This window comes from Mustela lutreola, chromosome 1 (genome assembly GCF_030435805.1).
Source record: "Mustela lutreola isolate mMusLut2 chromosome 1, mMusLut2.pri, whole genome shotgun sequence".
Taxonomy (NCBI): domain Eukaryota; kingdom Metazoa; phylum Chordata; class Mammalia; order Carnivora; family Mustelidae; genus Mustela; species Mustela lutreola.
Window position 1 is genome coordinate 180637177 of NC_081290.1, and position 22064 is coordinate 180659240.

General features: G+C 48.4%; 1 protein-coding gene and 2 long non-coding RNA genes across 10 annotated transcripts in view; 2 read left to right on the forward strand and 1 right to left on the reverse strand.

Annotated features, from left to right (window-relative positions):
* The first annotated feature begins 116 nt into the window (after positions 1–116).
* Positions 117–22064, forward strand: part of ACAT1 (acetyl-CoA acetyltransferase 1) — a 25062-nt gene continuing 3114 nt past the window's right edge. Inside the window, exons 1-9 of one of the 4 annotated variants that reach the window (XM_059179672.1) lie at positions 117–274; positions 9672–9719; positions 11371–11488; positions 11856–11951; positions 12174–12274; positions 18458–18601; positions 19039–19189; positions 19980–20075; positions 21389–21502. In XM_059179672.1, the coding sequence (XP_059035655.1) occupies positions 203–274; positions 9672–9719; positions 11371–11488; positions 11856–11951; positions 12174–12274; positions 18458–18601; positions 19039–19189; positions 19980–20075; positions 21389–21502 (940 nt within the window). In that variant the 5' untranslated portion in view covers positions 117–202. Of the gene's footprint in view, positions 275–9671; positions 9720–11370; positions 11489–11855; positions 11952–12173; positions 12275–18457; positions 18602–19038; positions 19190–19979; positions 20076–21388; positions 21503–22064 lie in introns of those variants that run through there. The other 3 variants (XM_059179680.1, XM_059179675.1, XM_059179684.1) reach the window with 3 other exon arrangements.
* Positions 3417–7523, forward strand: LOC131835363 (uncharacterized). Its single transcript, XR_009355154.1, has 2 exons — positions 3417–6609; positions 7283–7523. It is a non-coding gene; the product is annotated as an uncharacterized LOC131835363 (long non-coding RNA).
* The window catches only part of LOC131835340 (uncharacterized), a 15360-nt gene continuing 12704 nt past the window's right edge, over positions 19409–22064 (reverse strand). For 2 of the 5 annotated variants that reach the window (XR_009355143.1, XR_009355142.1), the window contains exon 6: positions 19409–21751. This is a non-coding gene — a long non-coding RNA (uncharacterized LOC131835340). The remainder of the gene's footprint in view (positions 21752–22064) is intronic. The other 3 variants (XR_009355149.1, XR_009355145.1, XR_009355147.1) reach the window with 3 other exon arrangements.

A 22064-nucleotide genomic window follows, 5' to 3' on the forward strand; every position in this document is an offset into this window, starting at 1 on the left:
GCGGCTCAGGCCAAATCGGTCCGCCGAGGCCCTGCCCCGCCCCGCCCACTCCTGCCGGCCAATAGCCACGCACGCCGCCGCCGTCCGTGGCCGCTATTGGGGAGGGCGGGGCGGGAGCAGGGCGGGCGGGGCCGCGGCGCTGGGATTTGGCTGCGGGTGTCAGCGTCTGCGGCTGCTGAGTGTGTCTAGACGCCCGGCGGCCATGGCTGTGCTGGCGGCCCTTCTGCGCTGTAGCGCCCGGGGGCGCGGTCGCCTGCTCCAGAGGCTGCTGCAGGTGAAGGGGGCTCGGGCCCGGGTCGCGGCGCGCCGGCACCCCTGGCTGGGAGGGCTCCCGCTCGCGGCGCTGGGAGTCCGGGGCGTAGGCCGCGGGCCGGCGCGGGGAAGCCCACCGGAGCCGCGCACGCGCACACGCGCACGCGCGCCGCTCCCTGGCACCTGTGCGTGCCGGGCGTTCTCGGGGCCTCCGCCCGCTCGCTGCTCGCTTGCCCGTGGGTGGCACGGGGCACGGACCTCGGCAGCCAGAAGGGCCCAGTCCGGGTCCTGCCTGGCCGGCAGTCCGCGCCGTCCGCCTTCTCCGGGATTTAGTTCACGTCGTGCTAGTGCTCGTGCTCTAGGGCATCGGCGGGCCTGCGGGCGTGAGGCCGGAGGGGGGAAGATGCCCCGCTCGGATGCGGCCTGACCCTCGCGGGGGAGAGTCGGGGCTGCTCCCCGCACGAGGAGCGGGGTGTGCTCGGTGCTGCGCCCGGAGGGCGTCCGGCGGCGTGCTCCGCTCCCGCTCGCGGTGTTTAGGGAGCGCGGGGCCACGGCCCTGAAAGGGAGCCGGTCCTCCCGAGAGGCTCAGAACCAGGGCGCCTGCGTCTTAGATTTGCGAAACCTGGGAGTCGTGGAGGACTGAGGGCGTGGCCGGCGAAGGTGCCTTTGCCAGGTGGCTTCAGGTCGGACGCTTCGAAAGCCACCCGCGTGGTACGAGAATTTGACGCAAGTCGGTGGAGACCGTCGGTGTTTCGGGTTGTGTCGCAGCCCGAGGTTACACAGGATTGCGGTGCGGGGTGTTGGCGGGGGGGCATGGTTTCCGCGTGAAGCAACTTGAGCCGCGTGCTGGCCGGAGGAGGTGGGAGGTAGCAGCCGCGGACAGGTCTGTGAGAGCCGAAATGTGGACCTTGCAGGGAGTGGCCAGGAGGACGTGGAGGAGTCACAGTAATCCTGGGGGAAAGTCAGGAGGAGAGGGTTTCCACAAAGAGGCGTTCTTTCTTTCCTTCCCCGTCTAAGGTAGCGCAGAGCGGAACTGGGACATGGACCTGCATCAGTTCTTGTTAGTTCCTGCAATGGTTTGGGAAGTCAGGAAAGTATAAGTAGGTTAATCTGAGTTTCAACCAGTGTTGACCAGGTGAATTAGATGAACTAGGTCCTCTCAAAAAGCCAAAGACGATTGCAGAACCCTCTTAATTTACAGTTTAATTAAGAACTTGGATCCAAACACATGTTGCTGATGGGAAGAGCCGTAGGTTTTACAGAAAATGAATTATGGTGCTCATTTCATTGAATTCTAGGAATCAGTATTGGTCCTAATTTGAAATAAGTGGTGGTTTACTGGAAACCTGTTGTAACAGGATTTGCCATATTTAGTGTCAGTTTGTTGAATGGAACTTGACCTTCACCCATCATACTGACTCTCACCTTTTCCTTCAGAGACAAAGTCTGCCGTATGGTCTGCCTATATTGGAGCTTGTCACCTTTCCAGCTGTAACGATTTTTTTTTTTCTTTTTTCTTTTTTTAAAGTATATCCCCTTTCTTTTTAAGCCTCTGGTGGTAGAGTTCTGTGCCCCTCATTTGAAGAATGCCAGTGCTTTTTTTGGGTGCGTGTGTATTTCTTTTTTCATCCTCTTGATCTTTACTGCATCTGATACTCTTTCAAACTTCTCTGTTTTGCTGTTTTGACCCCAGGTTATTGTTTGTTTTAATATTCAGACTTTAAAAAAATTTCTTGCACTGTGCCAGTCCTCAGCCTGTTTGCTCCCAGTTCCTTTCCCTCTGCTCCTCTGTGTAGCTGTGGGGCTGACACTTGTGGGTGCACACATCACAGGGTCTGTCAGGGGGCCCTATGTGTCCTAATGCCTTCCTGGTGCTAATCTCTACCGCCTGCCTCTTGTTTTCAGCTTTTCTGTCACCTGTATATTTATTCTCGGCAGTCTCATGGTTCATCTCCCCCTCTGATTTCCCCCAATTCACTTTTCCTTTCTTTCTCCCAGTGTCCTCCATGTTACTCCTTATGCTCCACAAGTAAGTGAAACCACATGGTAATTGACTCTCTCTGCTTGACTTATTTCACTAGCCTTTCCTCTCACACAGGGCAAAAGAACAGAGTGTGGTGGCGGGCGCTGATACCTGAGGTGGTAGAAAACAGGCAAGGGGTGGACTGCAGAGGTGGCCTGGAGGTGGAATCTGTTGACCTGAATGACTGACTGGCTAAGAGGAGCTTAGTTAGAAGATGTTCGGTATAATTTGGGAGCCAATTATAATTTGGCCTGCCATTTAGGTGGATAGTAGTGGTTTTCAGAGGAACATGTGGCAGGAGAAAGAAAGTGATGAATTGTGTTTTGGATGGAGTTTGAGGTTGCCGGTTTGACAACTAAGAGAACTGGAGGAAATGGAGATTTGGGAGTCACCAGCTGCAGATGACAGTGGCGTCCGTGGTCATTGAGGGGCTCCCCGAGAGCAGGTGTAGAGGGAGAAGTGGGGAGGGCTCAGCATAGGGCCTTTGGGAGACATGATGTTCAGGACAGACCGGGCAAGCAGAGCCTGCCAAGGTGAGTGAAGAGAGGATAGTGTTATGGAAGAAAAGCAGGGGAGTGTAGTGTCGTCTGAAAGCTGGGGGAGGTGAGCTTTTCAACAAGGAGGGTGCGATATGTCCTTGGCCTGCTGTGACAGAATCCCACTGGTTGGGCAGCTTACAAGAGAAAGCGTTCTGGAGGCCAGGAAATCTGAAATTACGGTGTTGGCAGGACCCCACTCCCTCTGAATCCTGTAGGGAAATCCCCCCCTTGCCTCGTCCTTGTTTCTGGTAGTTTGCTGGCAATCTTCGGATGCCCTTGGCTTACAGATCTGTCATTCCTACCCTCCGTCTGCACACAGCCATCTTCCCCCATCTTCTCTTCATCTTCTGTGCTTGTCTTTCTCTATGTTTAACATTTTCTCTCTCTCTTTTTTTTTTTTTTAAAGATTTTATTTATTGGGGCACCTGGGTGGCTCAGTGGGTTTAAGCCTCTGCCTGTGGCTTGGGTCATGGTCTCAGGGTCCTGAGATTGAGCCCTGCATCAGGCTCTCTGCTCGGCGGGGAGTCTGCTTCCCCTTCTTTCTTTCTGCCTGCCTCTCTGCCTACTTACGATCTCTGTCAAATAAAATCTTAAAAAAAAAAAAAAACTCTATTAAAAAAAAGATATATTTATTTGACAGAAGTCACAAGTAGGCAGAGAGGCAGAGGGGTGGGGGAAGCAAGCTCCCTGCTGAGCAGATGCAAGACTCGATCCCAGGACCCTGAGATCATGATCTGAGCCGAAGGCAGAGGCTTTAACCCACTGAGCCATCCACGTGCCCCCAAATTTTCTCTTTTTATGAGGCCATCAGTTATACTGGATTAGGGCCACCCTGATGACCTCATCTTGACTTGATTACTTCTGTAGAGACCAACATTTATAAATAAAGTTACATCCTAACGTACTGGGCATTAGGACTTCTCTTCTTTTTTGGCAGGGTTGGGAGGCACAATTCAACCCATAACAGAGCACTTAGTGGTATAAAAATTTAATATAACAAAAGGGTTAGGTAGGATTTAAAGAAGGGAATTATATAAATGAAATACCTAAATGAGAATTGTTGATTGAAATTAGCATAACTCTTTTAATACTTGGAGAGCTTTATAAAGAACTTACGAAATACAGATTTGATGGGGGGGGGTCTGGGTGGCTCAGTCAGTTAAGCGTCTGACTCTTGGTTTTCACTCAGGTCATGATCTCATGGGTTGTGGGATGGAGCCCCATGTTGGCTTCTTGCTGGGTGTGGAGCCTGCTTGGGGTTCTCTCTCTGACACTTGCCTCCATCCCCTGTGCTCTCTCTTTTCTAAAGAAAAAAAAAAAAAAAAAAAAGGAAAATTAAAAAAAAAAACAGATTTGAGGTATTACTGTTTTATGTAAGGGAATTTTGCTTTCCTTACACAGACAATAATAGGTGTAAACACAAGATATTGTAGATACTAACTGCTGAGCTCTGTATACTTAGAAGTTGAAAAGGTCCAAAAATGATTTAATCAGTTTTCTGAAAATATTTTCATTGATTATGGCTCAATTTCTAACTCATTTGGCTCATTTTTACAGGTATTTTGACTTGTAGATGTTCTCTGTTAATTTGCCTGTCTTCTGTGGCTCTACCTGTTTCTGCAGTGGAATAAAGAAACGTTAGTGTTCCTATTGACATACTTGATCAGGAAAATATATCATAAGCAAATCATTAGTTCCTGAAAGATAGTGCAGTACTTTGGAAAGTACTGGCCTCAGCTTCCTAAATTTTATTATTATTTTTTAATAAACTCTTATGTATAATGTACATTGTGTCTGTTACACACATAAATGTACATATCTCAATATAGATACATACACACATATCTATAAATCGTCCTCTTAGATTTGAAGTACCGGCTCTCCGCCTTACTGGCTGTGTGACTCCGGACAAGTCGCTGGACCTGACTGTGCCTTCGTTTCCTTACCTGTAAATGCGAGTAGCTGGTTGCACATGACGTATTCCAGATCCTTCGCCACCGCCTGCGGGCTCAGACCTGGCCCCGTGGTCCTGCTCCACGTCCTCTCGCTCTCCTGTGCCAAGTGTGTTCATAGTTCAAGGCCTTGGTTCTCCACCTTCCCTGTGGCAGGTGCTCCTTTCCTAGGTCTCCCCAGGGCTTCTCTGGATGACTCCCGTCTCTGCCCCAGGGGCCTCCCTAGGACCCCTCTTGTGACCCCTCCACGTAGCAGGTAGCATCGGCCCTCACCTCCTTGCTCAGTAGCTGTTTCACAGGCTTCGGAATGGACTTCCTGCCTGCAGTGTTGTTGCTCACACTTGCTGTAAGCTTCGGATTTTGCTCAGATATTTATTTGGTGTCTACTGCAGTCGCGAGGAGAGAGTAAATAACATCTGTTCTCAGAACTCACAGTGTAGTGTGGAGACAGGTCATCGAGGGGCAACAGAATTGTGTGTTCTGGAAAACGTGAGCATGCCCTGGGTGCATGGAAGCGGAGGCCGCCAGGCCTGCCCCTGCCTGGCTCAGGCGGGTAAGGTTTCCAGGGCCGGGGGTGTGGCCGAGTGGCCCTGGGCCGCAGAGGACACTCTTTCTGCTGGTTGTGATCGTCCTATGCCTATTACCGATGACACACTGTCAGCAGGGGAGGCCGATTTCCATTGGGTGGTCGGGAAGGAGCACTTGTGGGAAGGTGTCCTCAGCGCTGGGACATCGAGAGTGGATATCGGCTCGCATGGGGAGCAGGGGATGGGCTGTTAGTGTCGGCTCTGGGTGGTGGGGCAGGTTGAGGACAAAGCATAGGCTGGGCAGCTGGCACAGGGCAAGAGTGAAGTGAGCCTTGGAAGAATGGAGGGGCTGTGTCCCTAATGTCATTCCGGGAGCGATGGAAAGCCGTAGAAGGATGAACCAGGGCAGCGATGAGATCTAGTTGATGTGTTTAAAACCAACTGGACCGTGGGCAGAAGTCCGGGGTGATGGGAGGTGAGTCAGGTGCCCGTGGACTCCAGCGAGAGAGGTGCCGGGACTCGTGGGTGGTGGTGGAGACAAAGCCGGGGGAGGAAGAGCGCTGTGTTTTGGACCCAGAGTTGGCAGTATCCGTGATGGAGTACATGGGTCTGAGGGCAGGACGAAGGGCGAGTGCTAGGACTGGGGTTCAGGCACCGGGCAAATGGTAGTGCGATGCTCTGAGGGGGGATGCACTGGGAAGAAACCGGTTTCCTGGGGGAATAGGGTGTGGTGAGTGGGACAGTTCATGGAAGGCGTCCCTGGGCCCTGGGACTGAGTGAGTTGGGAGGTCAGTGGCGAGGTGAAGGCTGGACATGGCCGTGGGCAGGTGCTGAGGGCGGAGATGCCGGTTCAGGAGCCCGGGAAGTAGAGGGGGGAGAGAGTGGACAGGGGTGGAGGGAACCTCTGGCCCAGCGAGTGCAGACACCCAGCATCGGCTCGGGTGGGGGTCAGCCATGGGGAGGTGAGCCCCGTGTCACTGGGTGGGGAACCCGTGTCCCTGGGGGCCGGGGAGTGAGGGGACAGCTTGGGGAGAAACGTGGGTTCGGGTGAGAGGAAGCAGAGTCTGTGTGTGCTTCTGGAATGATCCGGGAGTATAGGGGTGAACGGAGTAGGGGGAGACATGAAGATGTGGCCCCGTGGAAGGGCAGCTGGTGGTGGCAGGGCCGGCCGGACAGGCCAGGGCAGCTTCGGCTGCAGGTGGCTGCTGTGCCAGGAAAAGTGGCCTTGGTGGCAAGGAACCTCATCCCCTCGTGGACTTGCTCAGGGCAGCCGGCCCCCGGGCCCAGCAGCTGCGTGGGGCACCCGAGGCCGCACGGTAGGTGCCACCCTTGCGGGAGCCTGGACAGGGAGGTCACCCACCGAGGAATCTTCTTTTGTCCCTTGTCGTGTGCCCGGCTCCTCTCCCTTCTTTCCCCGAGTATTTTGGTCTATCCCGTTGCTTCTCTGCTTGCTCCTGGCTGTTCTCTGCGGTCGCGGCCGTGGTTGGCAGTGGTGCCTGCTGGCTGCGGCTCCTGTGACGGGCTGATCCCGAGCCCACGGTCATCCCGCTGACCCAGGCCCCCGTCAAGGTCTTCCCCCGGCGTTGGGGGGCGGGGGCGCAGGGGCAGGGGACTCGTAGGCCTGGGTGTCCCTTCGCTCCCCTTTGAGGAAGCCGCATGGTCGGAGAGGCAGGGACTGGCATGTGTGCCACCAGTGGGGACTTGTAAAAAAATCCGCTGCTTGGATACGGCCCACAAAGGATGATACATTCGATTTCCACCAAAAGTGTACTTTCCAAATACTGGGGAGTACAAGTGGGAACCTTTAATTCAAAGTTGGATCCCAGGTGACAGGCTGGAATCCTTCGGCAGCACCCCAGATTCACTGACCCGTGGGCTGCTCTTGACAGCCGTTTCCGCTGGTGCCTCCAGGTGGGGAAAGCATGCACCTGACTTAGGACCCAGCTTCCCAAGACACAGGCGGAGATAGCAGATACATTTTATTTCAAGGTCTGCACAGACAGGTCATTTGGAAAATGACAGCACGTCGGTGACATGTGTTGTGTTTACATTGGATGATGGGAGCGATGATTGTACACAAACCGGGACCCCTTTCCGAAGCATCTCAATGGCACCGCGTATTTGGAGACCCTGCACAACGCCCAGGAACCTTCTCCATGGAAGCCGGGGTGGCTCGTTCATCAGCCTCTCTCCGGTTTTTCACCGAGCTGTCTTTGGACAGTGGACTGTGTACGGGTGATTTTAACATTTCTCCTTTCATAAGATTGTAACACTGCTGGAGTGTAGGGCCCCGTTTTGTGGATTCCAGATTCCCAGTGATGCCTCCTGTGATGTCCGTGATCTTAAGTGAGGAGCTGGGTGGGAGGCGAGTCTGTCCTCTCGCTCATGAAGACTGAAAAGCCATCTCCTTGCAAGAGGGGCTGCACTGGGCGCCTGGGTGGCTCGGTGGGTTAAGCCTCTGCCTTCACCTCAGGCAGGTCGTGTTCTCAAGGTCCTGGGATCGAGCCCCACATCGGGCTCTCTGCTTAGCAGGGAGCCTGCTTACCCCCTCTCTCTGCCTGCCTCTCTGTCTCCTTGTAACCTTTCTGTCAAATAAATAAATAAAATCTTAAAAAAAAAAAAAGGAGGGGCTGCATTGAATTTTGTAATGATTATGGTTTTGAATAAAAATCAGGATTAAATTAGGTTATTTCTTATGGCAAACTTGTTTATATGAACTTTGTACATAAAAGTGAGTTACTCTGTCATCTTAACATTGGAAAAAGGATTTTCTTAAATTCTCTTCTATGACCCAGTAACACCCTCTGTCTCGAAGATGCTGATGTATCTGTTCTCATCTGAACGCGTTATGCATCAGTGTTGAGAGGATGCCTTGTGGTTTTAGTGGTTCTCTCTGCTTAGAGCCACTCTTGGTCACATCTCCTTTGTTTTGTGCTCTGTTGCGAACTGAAAGCTGTAATTGGTTGTTTGCTTTAAGTCAGGCTAGCTTTTAGATATTTGTAGGCTCTGAGATATGATTGGCCATTTACAGCTATCAACAAGATTAGGGTCTAAATATAAGTGTCATTTTTGAATATTTATTATGCTTTCTGACTCCAGAGGGTAAAAAAATTTATCCTTTGTTCTTTGCCCTGCAGACTGTCCAGTTTTAGATCAGTCGGGTCTCTGAACCGTGACTTGGATTTTCTCTGCTTGTTCTTGTTGGCATTTGTTACTGAAAGTGGTGTGGTAAGAATAGACATGTAGGGAGAAGATACTTACTCATTTCTTTCTTTTTTTTTTTTTTTTTTTATAAAGATTTTATTTATTTATCAGAGAGAGAGAGAGGGGGAGAGAGCAAACACAGGCAGACAGAATGGCAGGCAGAGGCAGAGGGAGAAGCAGGCTCCCTGCTGAGCAAGGAGCCCGATGTGGGACTCGATCCCAGGACGCTGGGATCATGACCTGAGCCGAAGGCAGCTGCTTAACCAACTGAGCCACCCAGGCGTCCCACTCATTTCTTTCTTAAGAAATAACTTATTTGGGGGCGCCTGGGTGGCTCAGTGGGTTAAGCCTCTGCCTTCGGCTCAGGTCATGATCCCAGGGTTCTGGGATCGAGCCCCACATCAGGCTCTCTGCTTTGTGGAGAGCCTGCTTCCCCTCCAACCCTGCCTGCCTCTCTGCCTGCTTGTGATCTCTGTCTGTCAAATAAATAAAATCTTAAAAAAAAAGAAAGAACTTATTTGGCAAGATAGACCATATTTGTATGAGGTGTGTTTGCTTCAGATAAATCATCCATTTGTTAGAAGTGGTTGAAGGAAATAATAGCAAGTTTAAGTTAAATAAAATATTTTTTTTGAAAAATGACATTTTTGTGTGGTACTGAAATTAGTTTAGAAAAAACATTTAGAAGATTTAACTTAAAACTAAAGCTTATACTTAAAGGCTTATAGATTTAAAGTTTACAAAGGTATCAGAAGTTAAAACAATTGCAGGGCACCTGGGTGGCTCAGTGGGTTAAAGCCTCTGCCTTCCGCTTAGGTCATGGTCTCAGGGTCCTGGGATGAAGCCCCACATGGGGCTCTCTGCTCAGCAGGGAGCCTTCTTATCCCCTCTCTCTGCCTGCCTCTCTGCCTACCTGTGATCTCTGTCTGTCAAATAAAGAAACAACAACAAAACATCTTAAAAAAAAAAAAAGTTAAAACAGTTGCAATGAACAGCAAATCAAAATAGTATAAAGAAGTAAATTTTTTCTGATTATAAATGATACATGCTGTGTAGAATGTGGAAATAAAAAATATAAGGAAGCAGAAAGAACTCATCAGAACCCCACCACTGAGAAGTGGTGATGTAGATTTAAGTTTTTTACATTATAATTTTACAAATATTTATATTACAGGAAATAAGATACATGGAGCGAAGTTACGTTTCAAAACCCACTTTGAATGTAAGTATAAACTTAAATTGTGCTTTAAAATTTCAAGAATTTAAAGGGAAATATAGTCAGTAAAGAATGCATATTCTTATATTTGCATATATATGGGGTCTTGGGCTGCTGTGGGGGCTAGGAATAGCTAATTACTGAAATCCTGTGCTAGATGCCCAGATCCTGGCCAAGAGATGGGTCTAGGGCCCAGCTCTGCAGCCACTGCTTCCCCATTATCTCCCACAGAACCACCTTCTCTCTGAAACCGTGCGGGGTTCCTTCTTACGCTTGGGGACCCTTGTATTTTGAGGGACACCTGGAAGATCCTAGAAGAAAGGAACTGAACCAGGCTGGGGATTAGACCGGGAGGACCACCGTCTGATCACAGTGATACTTTCCAAGGGGCCCTGTGTCTGACAGGTTCCTCAGGTGATGTAGCGATAGCCTTCTATCCAGATCTCAGCAGTCTCTGACTGTCCCCGAGCTCAGTTGGAGAGTGTGGAAGGCAAGGGTAAGGAGGGAATTGTTAAAATAGAGTTTGACAGTGTTTAAGAGAACTTTTATCTACTTTTTCTTCAATTTCATATTACTGTTCGTATTAATCATTTAGGAAGTTATGACTCTGCTGAGTCCCCGTTAAGCCCCACATCGCTCGTAGGTCTGGATTCCGAGCCCAGAACAGCCTTCAGGAGGAAGCCGTTCGTTAGGGTTCTTGATTTTGCAGTAAACACGGGTAAAGCGATCGTTTCTAAAATTTTCACTGAAGAGTAGCTGTGAAATGTATTCTTCTGGTTTCCAGCCTTCTGTGGACAACTGGGAAGGATCTGTGCTTATTTTAGACTTGGTTTGTCTCAGGTTTTCTGTTAGATCTTTAATCATAAAGCATCCTCAGTGAACTGATAAGTCTTACTGCTATTCAGATATTTAGATTATTTCAATCTTTACTGAGTAAATAGTCATTCATAAAAAAGCATGTCTAGGGGTGCCTGGGTGGCTCAGTTGCAAGTGTCTGCCTTCAGCTCAGGTCATGATCTCAGGGCCTGGGATTGAGCCCCACATCAGGCTCCCTGCTCAGCAGGAAACCTGCTTCTCCCTCTCCTTCTGTCCTTCTCCCTGCTTATGTTCTGTCTCCGTTAAAGTCTGGGGAAAAAAAAAAAAAGTCTGTGTCCTAAATAATAAAATGGTCACCCTTATCCATGGTTCCACTTGGCTGTGGTCCGCCTTGGTCTGGAAGGAGATGAGTCTCCTGATTTCCTCAGAAAGTTAGTGGCCCAGTGCCCATGTCACTCACTTCTGTCATCTTGGTACGGAGGCATTTTATCCTCTTGTGTTGTCGTCACAAGGGTGCGTACAGTCCACAGAGACACTGAGGGACACAGTCACGTAGCTGTTATGCCCTGTATCTGGTTCCTGGTGCCGTATCCGCGTTTGCGGGGCTGCTCTGGCTCCCTTCTCACGGGGCCTCATGGGATGGTGGCTGTGCAGGCCGGAGCGGACACCGTCCAGGCCTCAGTTCTGTCTGCAGGTCCAGGCATCCCCTGGGCATTTTAGAACGGATTCCCTGTGGGTAAGGTTGGGGGTCTCCTGTGTATTGAGTTGTATTCATTTCATGAAAGATGGTTTGGATAAAATATTTAAATGTCATCATTTTTACCATCTCCTGTCTTACCAGGAAGTGGTCATAGTGAGTGCTGCCAGAACTCCTATTGGATCCTTTCTGGGCAGCCTTGCCTCCCTGCCGGCCACCAGGCTTGGTTCCATTGCAATTCAGGGAGCCATCGAGAAGGCAGGTCAGTCACCACTGTGCTCTTCTGTGTGGTTTTTTTCAAGTGAGCTCTGCTGCCCAAGGGGCCTCAAACATGCTCTCCTGACGGAGCTGGCCAGCCGCCCCACTTGCTTTGCTTTTTGTGTAGAGGGAGGCGGTGCTTCAATGGGGCAAACACTTATTTTGTACTTACTGTATACATAACACTTAGAAGTACTCCATGCCCTCCTTTCTAAATTCCCCTGTAAGGAAATCCTTGTACTACATGTAGGATGAATGTCAGCCGAGAAGAGGAAGAAACCGTCTTGCTGTAGACTATCTTGAAACTGATTAGGTAACCATTAATTAAATTGACTAAAATATGGAAATGCGTTTTGTTTTTGTAAAATCAGGGATTCCAAAAGAAGAAGTGAAGGAGGTGTACATGGGAAACGTTCTGCAAGGGGGTGAAGGACAAGCGCCAACAAGGCAAGCGGCCCTGGGCGCAGGTACTGGGAGCCGTGTCTGCTTTGATGCGTCGTCAGCTGTTCGGGAGAGCCGAATGGAGGCTGGGTCAATGTTAAATGCATCATATAATCTGGTTAAAACTGGCAGGAGGGATGCTGTGGCGAGTTAGAGGTTCGCGTGCTCTGTTGTATTAATTTAAGTTCTGCAGCTGTGTGGGAAGGGTATCCCCGCTTTTCACAAGGACTTGTTTGTGTTGGTTTTAGGCTTACCGATTTCCACTCCTTGCACCACTGTGAACAAAGTGTGTGCCTCGGGCATGAAAGCCATCATGATGGCCTCGCAGAATCTCATGTGTGGACACCAGGTAAGAAGAGCCTTCGTTCCCATTTTATAACCAAATAACAGGCGGTGTTCAGAGATGCTGGAAATCGCAGCACGTTTGTGCTTTAGAAGTGGGATTCCGGGACGCCTGGGTGGCTCAGTTGGTTGAGCAGCTGCCTTCGGCTCAGGTCATGATCCCAGCATCCTGGGATTGAGTCCCGCATCGGGCTCCTTGCTCCGCAGGGAGCCTGCTTCTCCCTCTGACTCTGCCTTCCACTGTGTCTGCCTGTGCTCGCTCTCGCTCACTCGCTCTCTGACAAATAAATAAATCTTTAAAAAAAAAAAAAAGAAGTGGGATTCCTCCTCCTCTGAGGCTCGTGAGGGTCTGGATCTGCCTGTTCTATCCGAAGGGGCGCGCAGGTGGTCCCTCGAGGGTCTGGGGTCCGAAATGAGCTTTCAGTGAAGAGGTTTGGGTTTTCAGGTGACCCTTTACTTGGTCTTTTTCTGAGATTCTGGGGACTCAACAGGAAAGATTTTATTTGCTGGAGTAATAAGGGTTTGCATCGTGGAGGAGAAGAAGGTGCTCACCCTGGGGATCCAGTCACTGGCAGAGCCCAGAACCGAGGCCCGATCAGTAGTTGCCATGTCCCTGCTCACTTGTCACACCGCGCTCCTCGCTGGCGCCGCTGGCCGCTCGTCTTCACCTGAGGTCCGCGCGTGCTGCGGCGGGAGGAGCCCGGGCTCGGGCCGCGGAACGGAGAGCGGGGCTGTCTGAGCCCTTCCTTTCGCGTGTGAAGAGGGTGAGGTTAAGACTGGCCGGCAAGGTTGCATGGTTGAGACAGGACAGCGGGGGTCTTCGTCGCATCTGGTGCCTACTGGCCTCTCGGGGTCTCGGGTGTGACCCAGCAGGTGTGTGTGGACCTCGGCCCGCACGCGCTGGAGCCCCGGACATGCCTCCCCGGCTGTATTACCAGTCCCCGGGCAGAGAGGGAGAGGGGCTGGGGCGCCCCCTCGCGGACGGGTCTGACGCGTTTCCGTAAACCGCGCGTGCTCAGGCGGGCCCGGAAATGACGCGTGTGAAACGTGGTCTTCGTTCTCTCTCCCGCTGTCTTGTGTGTTCTGCCACTAGGAGCAGAGAGACTCTGGGCAAGTTGCCTAAACTCTGTACCCCACGGAATGCCTGCGGGATCTTTCTCCGTGAGCACGTGCTCGTGTTCTCCTGACCTGAGTAACGAAAGCGTATTTTCTGGGCCCTTGTGGACCAGACATCGAGGTGGTCTTCCCTTCCTCACTATTTTAGACGATGGCGCCACACGTGCCTATACGCGTGCCTCTTGGTCACTGGGTCTTGGTCCTTGAACAGCCGCTCTGAGGGGTTCCGTGGAGAGGTGAGAACAGCACGTCTGGAGCCAGACAAGCGTGACCCCTCCTCCCGCCCCACGAGCTGAGCGCCTGCTCAGGGGTCGCCAGTGGACAGAACATTAACAGTCTCGTCACGTACAAACTGGTCCCTTGGAAAGATTACTAAGAGGAGAATTTGAGTCAGAAGATTTCCAGAGGATATTTTCAAATGCTTCCGTAAAAGTGGTGCAGTTGCACAGTTTGCAAAGGAACTCCTTTGTACAGAGGGTGACACCAGCACGGGGTGTTACTAGGCCTTGGCTACAGCAGCCAGTGGAAATCGGAGGAGATCGTTTCCATGCTGGGAACTGTTTGAGAAGGAAAGTTTTCTCTCAGTGGATTTATGGTGATTCTCTAGCAAATGCTGTTTGTGCTACCTGGAGACGCTTTCGGCTGGTATTTCTGCGTGTGTACAGTTATCTGACTTACTAGGAATGAATTTTTTTTAAAAAAATATTTTTTTTTAAAAAAGATTTTATTTATTTATTTGACAGACAGAGATCACAAGTAGGCAGAGAGGCAGCAGAGAGAGAGGAGGAGGAAGCAGGCTCCCCGCCGAGCAGAGAGCCCAATGTGGGGCTCGAAGCCAGGACCCTGGAATCATGACCTGAGCTGAAAGCAGAGGCTTTAACCTACTGAGCCATCCAGCTTCCCAGAATGAATATTTTTAACTATCAAAATATTTTGAAATTTTTTTGGAAAGTGGCCACTTTTTATTTTGTATTTAAGAATAATCGATACCTTATTTTCTGTCCCTCACTATTGCCATCACCCCCTGGGAATATTCAGTATTTTAGAGTAACTGAGTAGAACTTACATGAATGAGAAGTAAGTGAGAATCTCTTCATTTCAAAACTGGCAAAATATTTAGGTTTCTTTGGTCTGGAACTCGTGGTTGTCTTTATTCCTGGTTAAAGGCTGTGAGGAAATAACTTGGCTTTAATGCTTCCATTAATGTTTTATATTAAACTGTTTGTTTTAAAATAGCCCTTATTATGTAAACAAGTTTCTTCTGTTGGTTTGTACTAACCGGTTAGTTGATTAGCACTCGCTGATAGACGTGACAAGGTCTCTGGTCCTGAAAGGAGCGGTGTTTGATGAAGACGGACTCGGGAGTACAGCTATCCAGGGCAGGGCCGTGGCGCTGATAAACGCCTACCCAGGAACCAGGGAACAGAACAGAAGGACGGGCAGCTCGTCCCAGAAGGGCCAGGTGTCCTGATCCGGGTATTTCCCATGTTGGTGGTGGGGCAGGATGTGCAGGGGTGTGTGAGCGAGCACGAGGTCTGTGAAGGCCTCACAGCAGGTGTGGGTGAGGGGACAGAAAGGGGGAGAGAGGCCTTCCGGGAGAAGGGCCAAGGCGCCTTTCATTCTAGCCCAAGTGACCTGGGCGCGAGTCCACGCGCCGCCGGGGTGGAGGCAGCGATGCGTGGCATGTGGTCACATAGAGAGTTACCACAGCCGTCTGGGAAGAGCCGATCAGGAGAGAAGTAGGATTATTTCTTTGAACAGCTTTCATCTTTCAGGGCAGTGTTGAGTGTGGCAAAGGATCCTGGGAGTCTTAGAATACCCATACAGATTGATGCAAAAGTTGGGTATTTATCCTTTCTGATGGCTGAGTAATACTCCATTGTATATATGGACCACATCTTCTTTGTCCATTCGTCTGTTGAAGGACATCCCGGCTCTTTCCACAGTTTGGCTGTTGTGGACACTGCTGCTCTGAACACTGGGGTACAGATGGCCCTTCTTTTCACTACATCTGTATCTTTGGGGTAAATACCCAGTAGTGCAATTGCAGGGTCTTAGGGTAGTTCTTTTTAATTTTTGGAGGAAGCTCCACACTTTTCCAAAGTGGCTGCACCAACTTGTATTCCCACCAGTGGTGTTAAGAGGGTTCCCCTTTCTCCACATCCTCTCCAACACACGTTGTTTACTGTCCTGTTGATTTTGGCCATTCTGACTGGTGTCAGGTGGTATCTCAATGTGGTTTTGATTTTAATCTCCCTGATGGCTAATCGTGATGAATGTTTTTTCATATGTGTGTTAGCCATTTGTGTGCTTTCTTTGGAGAAGTGTCTGTTCATGTCTTCCCATTTTTTGACATAATTATCTGTTTTTTGAGTGTTGAGTTTGAGGAGTTCTTTATAGATCCTGGATATCAGTCCTTTATCTATAGTGTCGTTTGCAGAATTATCTTCTCCCATTCCGTGGGTTGTCTCTTTGTTTTGTTGACTATTTCCTTTGCTGTGCAGAAGCTTTTGATCTTGATGAAGTCCCAAAATTTCATTTTCGCTTTTGTTTCCTTTGCCTTTGGAGACCTGTCTTGAAAGAAGCTGCTATGGCCGATGTTGAAGAGGTTACTGCCTATGTTCTCCTCTAGGGTTCTGATGGATTCCCATCTCACATTGAGGTCTTTCATCCATTGAGAGTTTATGGTCCAGTTTCATTCTTCTACACATGGCTGTCCAATTCTCCCAGCACCTTTTACTGAAGAGACTGTCTTTTTCCATTGGATATTTTGTCCTGCTTTGTAAAAGAGGAGTTGACCATAGAGTTGTGGTTCCACATCTGGGCTCTCTACTCTGTTCCACTGGCCTATGTGTCTGTTTTTGTGTCAGTACCATGCTGTCTTGGTGATCACAGCTTTGTAGTAAATAAAGCTTGAAATCAGGCAACATGATGCTCCTGGCTTTTTTCTTTTTCATCATTTCCTTGGAGAGTCAGGGCTTTTTCTGGTTCCATACAAATTTTAGGACTAAACCAGCACTTTAAAAAATGCTGATAGTATTTTGATCGGGATGGCATTGAAAGTATAGAGTGCTCTGGGCAGCACAGACATTTTACCAACGTTTATTCTTCTGATCCATGAGCATGGAATGTTCTTCGATCTTTTTGTCTTCTTCAGTTTCCTTCATGAGTGTTCTGTAGTTCCTCGAATACAGATCCTTTACCTCTTTGGTTAGGTTTATTCCCAGGTGTCTTATGGTTTTTGGTGCTATTGTAAATGGAATCAACTAATTTCCCTTTCTACAGTTTCACTGTTAGTGTATAAAAAAGCAACTGATTTCTGTAGCCTGCCACATTACTGAATTGCTGTATGAGCTCTAGTACTTTGGGATGGAATCTTTTGGGTTTTCTGCATAAAGTATCATTGGTACATGTTCCTGACTTTACTTTCAACTGAATGACTCTGCTGCAGTCAGCCAAAGACAAGCCAGGACTGTGAACAGGTTATTAAGGAGGCGAGAATCCTGTGGGTGGGTACTGGAGGTTTTCCCCACATCCTTCCACTGTCTCCTTGACCCCTGCATTCATCAGGCGTCCTGTGTGGACCAGCAGCTTTTGCCCAAGCAGCCTGACATTTGCTCAAGCAGTGTAAACATTGCTTCACTTGTAAGGCAGGTGCTTGGGAAGTACTGAGTTATATTTTTCATACAAACTGAAAAGAGCAGAGTCAAGTGGCCTAAGGCCGGTTGCCTTCAGAAAACCCTCGAACTGCTGCTTACTAAGCATTACCTTGCCCTTTCTGCTACGCCGGAAGCCAGGGACCACTGTTTGCCAAGTTCTGGCTTCATGTACAGGAAATTTATTTCAGCTTCACCTTTGTTGTAAGCAACTTTACCAAAACCAGGAGTAGTAAAACCTTGTCTTTTCAGGTGGTATTAAATCTCCAGATTGGGGGATGGTTGAAGGGAAGAGAGGTAGAAGGAAGCCAATTCTCAAACACTGGCCTACAGGACAGGACTGTCAATAAAGCACACATTTACTACCAGCCCTGTCAGGACACATTCATCATAGTCGCTTAAACCTTCATTAACTGTAGAATCCAGTGTTTATGCCAAAATCTCGAATAGCCACATGCAAGATGCTAACGCTGGCACATGCTCGATCCAACTTACCTTTCCAGGGCTTCTTTTACGAGGTCTTCTGCTAATCTACACCCTGGACAAACTGGGTGTCTTATTTCTGGGGCACAGCTCCTATTTCTCCTGCTGAGGCCTTTCCTTGGGTTGCGGTCTCCACTTCTCTGAAATCTCAGAGCTCCAGGCCCATCAGAGCACCAGTCCTACATTTCCTCCTAAATAGTAACTCACTCTTTTTTTTTTTTTTTTTAAAAGATTTTATTTATTTATTTGACAGAGAGAGGTCACAAGTAGGCAGATAGGCAGGCAGAGAGAGAGGAGGAAGCAGGCTCCCCACTGAGCAGAGAGCCCTATATGGGACTCGGTCCCAAGACCCTGAGATCATGACCTGAGCCGAAGGCAGGGACTTAATCCACTGAGCCACCCAGGCGCCCCGTAACTCACTCTTTTACATCATTAAACACCACTGCTTGAAACTCTTTTGGCACAATATCCTAATACTCTGTAACTCTCCAGTCCCTCCTCATGCATGTAGCACGCTAGCTGGTAAGCAACTTACAGTGGTGAGAACATGCTGTATCTTGTAGAGGAGAGGTACAGGGGAGTCACACTACATTTGTTGGCCATGATTTTGTTGGTTGTGTGCTCTTTCTTGCATGGTCTTTATGATTCTTGTGAAGCCCTTTCTCCAGTACCCAGGCTGTCCTGTCCATTATAGGGTATGCAAGGGGCACTTCCTCAAACTGCTTATGGAGAAGAGCTGCTTTATTAGGATACCTGATTCTTAAATATCTTGACATTTTAGACCATTTCTTTTCATCTGGCTCAGAGAGGGTGCCTCTGTGCCCACTGTGTAGCAGCCTAGCCAGGCCCACGGAAGCGTGTTGGTGGTGGCTGCGTGGTGGGCATCCATGGCTGTAGGTCCTGTTGGAGTTGACATTGTTTTCGCTGCTGAGCAGGATGTGATGGTGGCAGGCGGGATGGAGAGCATGTCCAACGTTCCCTACGTCATGAGCAGAGGAGCCACGCCATACGGTGGTGTCAAGCTGGAAGATTTGATTGTGAAAGATGGGCTGACGGATGTCTACAATAAGATCCATATGGTAATGCTTGTTTTTTGGGGGAGAAATCCCAGTTAGTACACAGGACTACTTGGTGTTTAAAGATATACAAATTCAGAAACTGAAGGGTGGGCTCCATAAATGTTGATTTTAGCTATTCATTTCAGGAACACATTTCTTAGCTCCCCGCATCAGTTTGACTTGGCTGTTGAATCCTCTGGCCCACACTGGAATAGGGAGTGTTCTGACTTCTGATTATAGATTCTGTAGCTATTTAATTATTTACCTTTGAAACAAATTCTGGACTCACTGAAGTATCTCAATAAGAGACGTGAGTGAAAAATGACCTAGTACAGCAAGAGTGTATTTTAAGAAACTATGTTTAACGGCTAACCACTGTTTTATGTTATGCAAGTTAATAGATATAAAATAAGTTCTGCAAAGCGAATTTTTTTTTTAAGAATTCCATCTTTTATCAGGGGAACTGTGCTGAGAATACTGCGAAGAAGATGAACATTGCACGGGAGGAACAGGATACGTACGCGATTAACTCCTACACCAGGAGTAAAGCAGCGTGGGAAGCAGGAAAATTTGGAAATGAAGTTATCCCTGTCACAATTACAGTAAAAGGTAGAGGGATGATGTTCCAACATAGGTTTTTTATGCTAAAATATTCTTGCTATGCTAAAAAATTGTTTTAGATTAGTACATTTTTATCTTTGTTCACCTGAGGACACATACTTTTGCTTATGGTTAACAGAGGGAAATGCTGTCCAGTTACAATGTAAGTCCACCCAATTTCATATCCACTTCCAGCTCAGCTACAAATACCACTAATAATGTTCCCAGTTTGAGAAATATATTTGTATTTATTAGACATTTTCTAGTGTCAGTGACAGTTTATTAGCCTTTGAGGTGAGGAGGCAGGCTTTGGGGGGCACCTCCCAGGACTGAAGGCCGCACGGCAGCAACTCTGGGAGCTGCATCATTTTGTCCTGTCTCCATCTCCGGGTCCCATCTGAAGGCTGTTGGTCACGGAGCAGGGAGGTCTCCTCCTCTGCTCCAGCAGGGACTCAGCATGAAGACTCATTAACTGGTTTAGGTTCCATTTCCATGGAGAAATGATGAGGTTCGGGATGGCGGAATTACTAGAGCTTGTCCAGCCCTGGGGTCAGGAAGGTGGCTGGAATCTGTGATCTAAAAAGGGCAAGACAAGAGAATGGGATGGGGCCATCAAAGATTTAAAATGTTAAACTACTTAAACTCTACAAGTCCCTAACAGAGAGAGGGTAGGTGGTGGATTCTCGAGTAGGGTTGACTTGGGGTGGTGCAAGGTGTGCAGGCCCGGTGTGGGGGGTACATTTGCTGTGTCTTACTGAGGGACTCGTTGTCCTGACTGCTGATGAGACTTGTACTGCAGGTAAACCAGATGTCCTGGTGAAAGAAGATGAAGAATATAAACGGGTTGACTTTAGCAAAGTCCCAAAGCTGAAGACAGTTTTCCAGAAAGAAAATGGTTAGTACGAAGAAATGAACCGTAGCAAAAAGTGGAGTTCATATAACCACCTCTGCTCTTGGAACTGCCTATGGATTTTAGTTAAGTAATTCTAGAAAACATTTAGATGTTATTTAGCATTTTCAATTCAAGGCTCATATGAAATTAACAAATGATATTCATCCAGAAATATTAAAAATTTTGTTAATACCTTCAATATAGAAATCATAGGGAAGAGACTATAGAATGAGTATAGAATTCAGTTTTTCATATTTAATTCATTTTGAAAGTTTATTCTGTAACGAAATGTGTTTATATGTTAAGTACCTGTAAGATTTTTGAGGATGAAGTTGCCAGCAGTGTTGTTCACGGTTTTTTTCTAGTGTCTTACTTGTAGTAGGTCCTCAGTAAGTAACTGTCGGAATCTATCATAAACAGGATTCAAGTGTCTCAGTTAATGCTTTTGAAATCCTTGAGGTGTGGTCCATGCTGCTTTTAAAATGGGCAGATCTATTGGTGATTAGATTCTAAAGTTACTTTTTCTGCCTTTCCTGATTTGAACTTGTTAATACAAGTTCAATGCCGTGTGACAACTACAGGGAGGGCTCAGTCTTTTTTAAAGCACCATGTAAAATTTATGTTGCAAAAGTATATTTGTATATTTTTAGCTGCAATCTATAGGGGCTTGGTCACAATTTTTATAAAAAGCTTACCTGATATAATTTACAGTCTGTAAAATTTAAAACATCCAGTTCAGTTATTTTTAGTATTCTTGACATTTAACTTCAAGTGACTGTAGAGAAGATATTGTTTTTTTAAATTACTATTTTTAAAATTTTGTTTATTTATTTGACAGGTCACAAGTAGGCAGAGAGGCAGGCAGAAAGAGAGAGGAAGGGAAGCAGAGCCTGCTGTGGGGCTCGATCCCAGGACCCTGGGATCATGACCTGAGCCAAAGGCAGAGGCTATAACCCACTGAGCCACCCAGGTGCCCCAAGATGTACATGGTTTTGACACAGTATCTGCTCTAATGTGAATAAGCAAAGTTAGACTCTGGGAAGAAAGAGCAACGAGCTGGTCCTTACCTTGGCAGCCTTGTAAGCCAGCATGTACCTCCTGCCGGCATGCCGGTGTTGCTGAGCGAGCTGTGAACAAAGGGGTAGAAAACCAGCCAGAAATAGCCAGGCGTGGGTCTCCTGAAATCGGGCATCGTCTCCACACATACTGGTCATTTCCATGCACCCAGCAGCCTCCGTGGTGCCTGCAGTTCAGTCAGTTGAACCAAATGAGCGTGGTGTGAAGTGTCGTGGCCTCACGCTCACTGCTGCTTCCAGGCACAGTCACCGCGGCCAACGCGAGCACGCTCAACGACGGCGCGGCTGCCCTCCTGCTCATGACTGCGGATGCGGCCCGGAGGCTCGATGTCAGGCCGCTGGCCAGAATAGCAGGTAGCGCGTATTCTGAACTGCTTTCCTCCTAACCCCCAGCTTCCTGAAACGGAGTTTCCATGTTGGTTACACGGCATTGAGGTCGGCTCCTTCTCTCTGGGTGGTTCGTGTGACAGTCCCTCATATTTTGAGTTAGAAGCTCCTTTATCATTCATTTTGTAGAAGAGTAAGCATCAGATCTTTCCTAGCCTGTCTGCTGAGTGGGGGTAGGAGGTACGTGGTCCTGGCACGCAGGGGAGAGGTAACCGCCTAGAAGGAAAAGAATAAGGTAGGGGTTTAGAAATAAGAAGTCGAGACATTTTGGCATTTAACTATGTGGCTGTTACACCCTTCATCTCCTTAAACATTTTTAGCTGTAAAATCCACCTTGTGAGCAAGTTTAACAAATACCATTTTGTTGCTTTATTTTTTTTAGAAGATTTTATCTGTTAGAGAAAGGAGGAGGAGCAGGGGGACAGGGACCAGCAGACTCCCTGCTGAGCACGGAACCCAGACGGTCCCACTACCTTCGGATGGTGACCTGAGCCAAAACCAAGTCAGATGCCTTATGAACCCCCTGAGC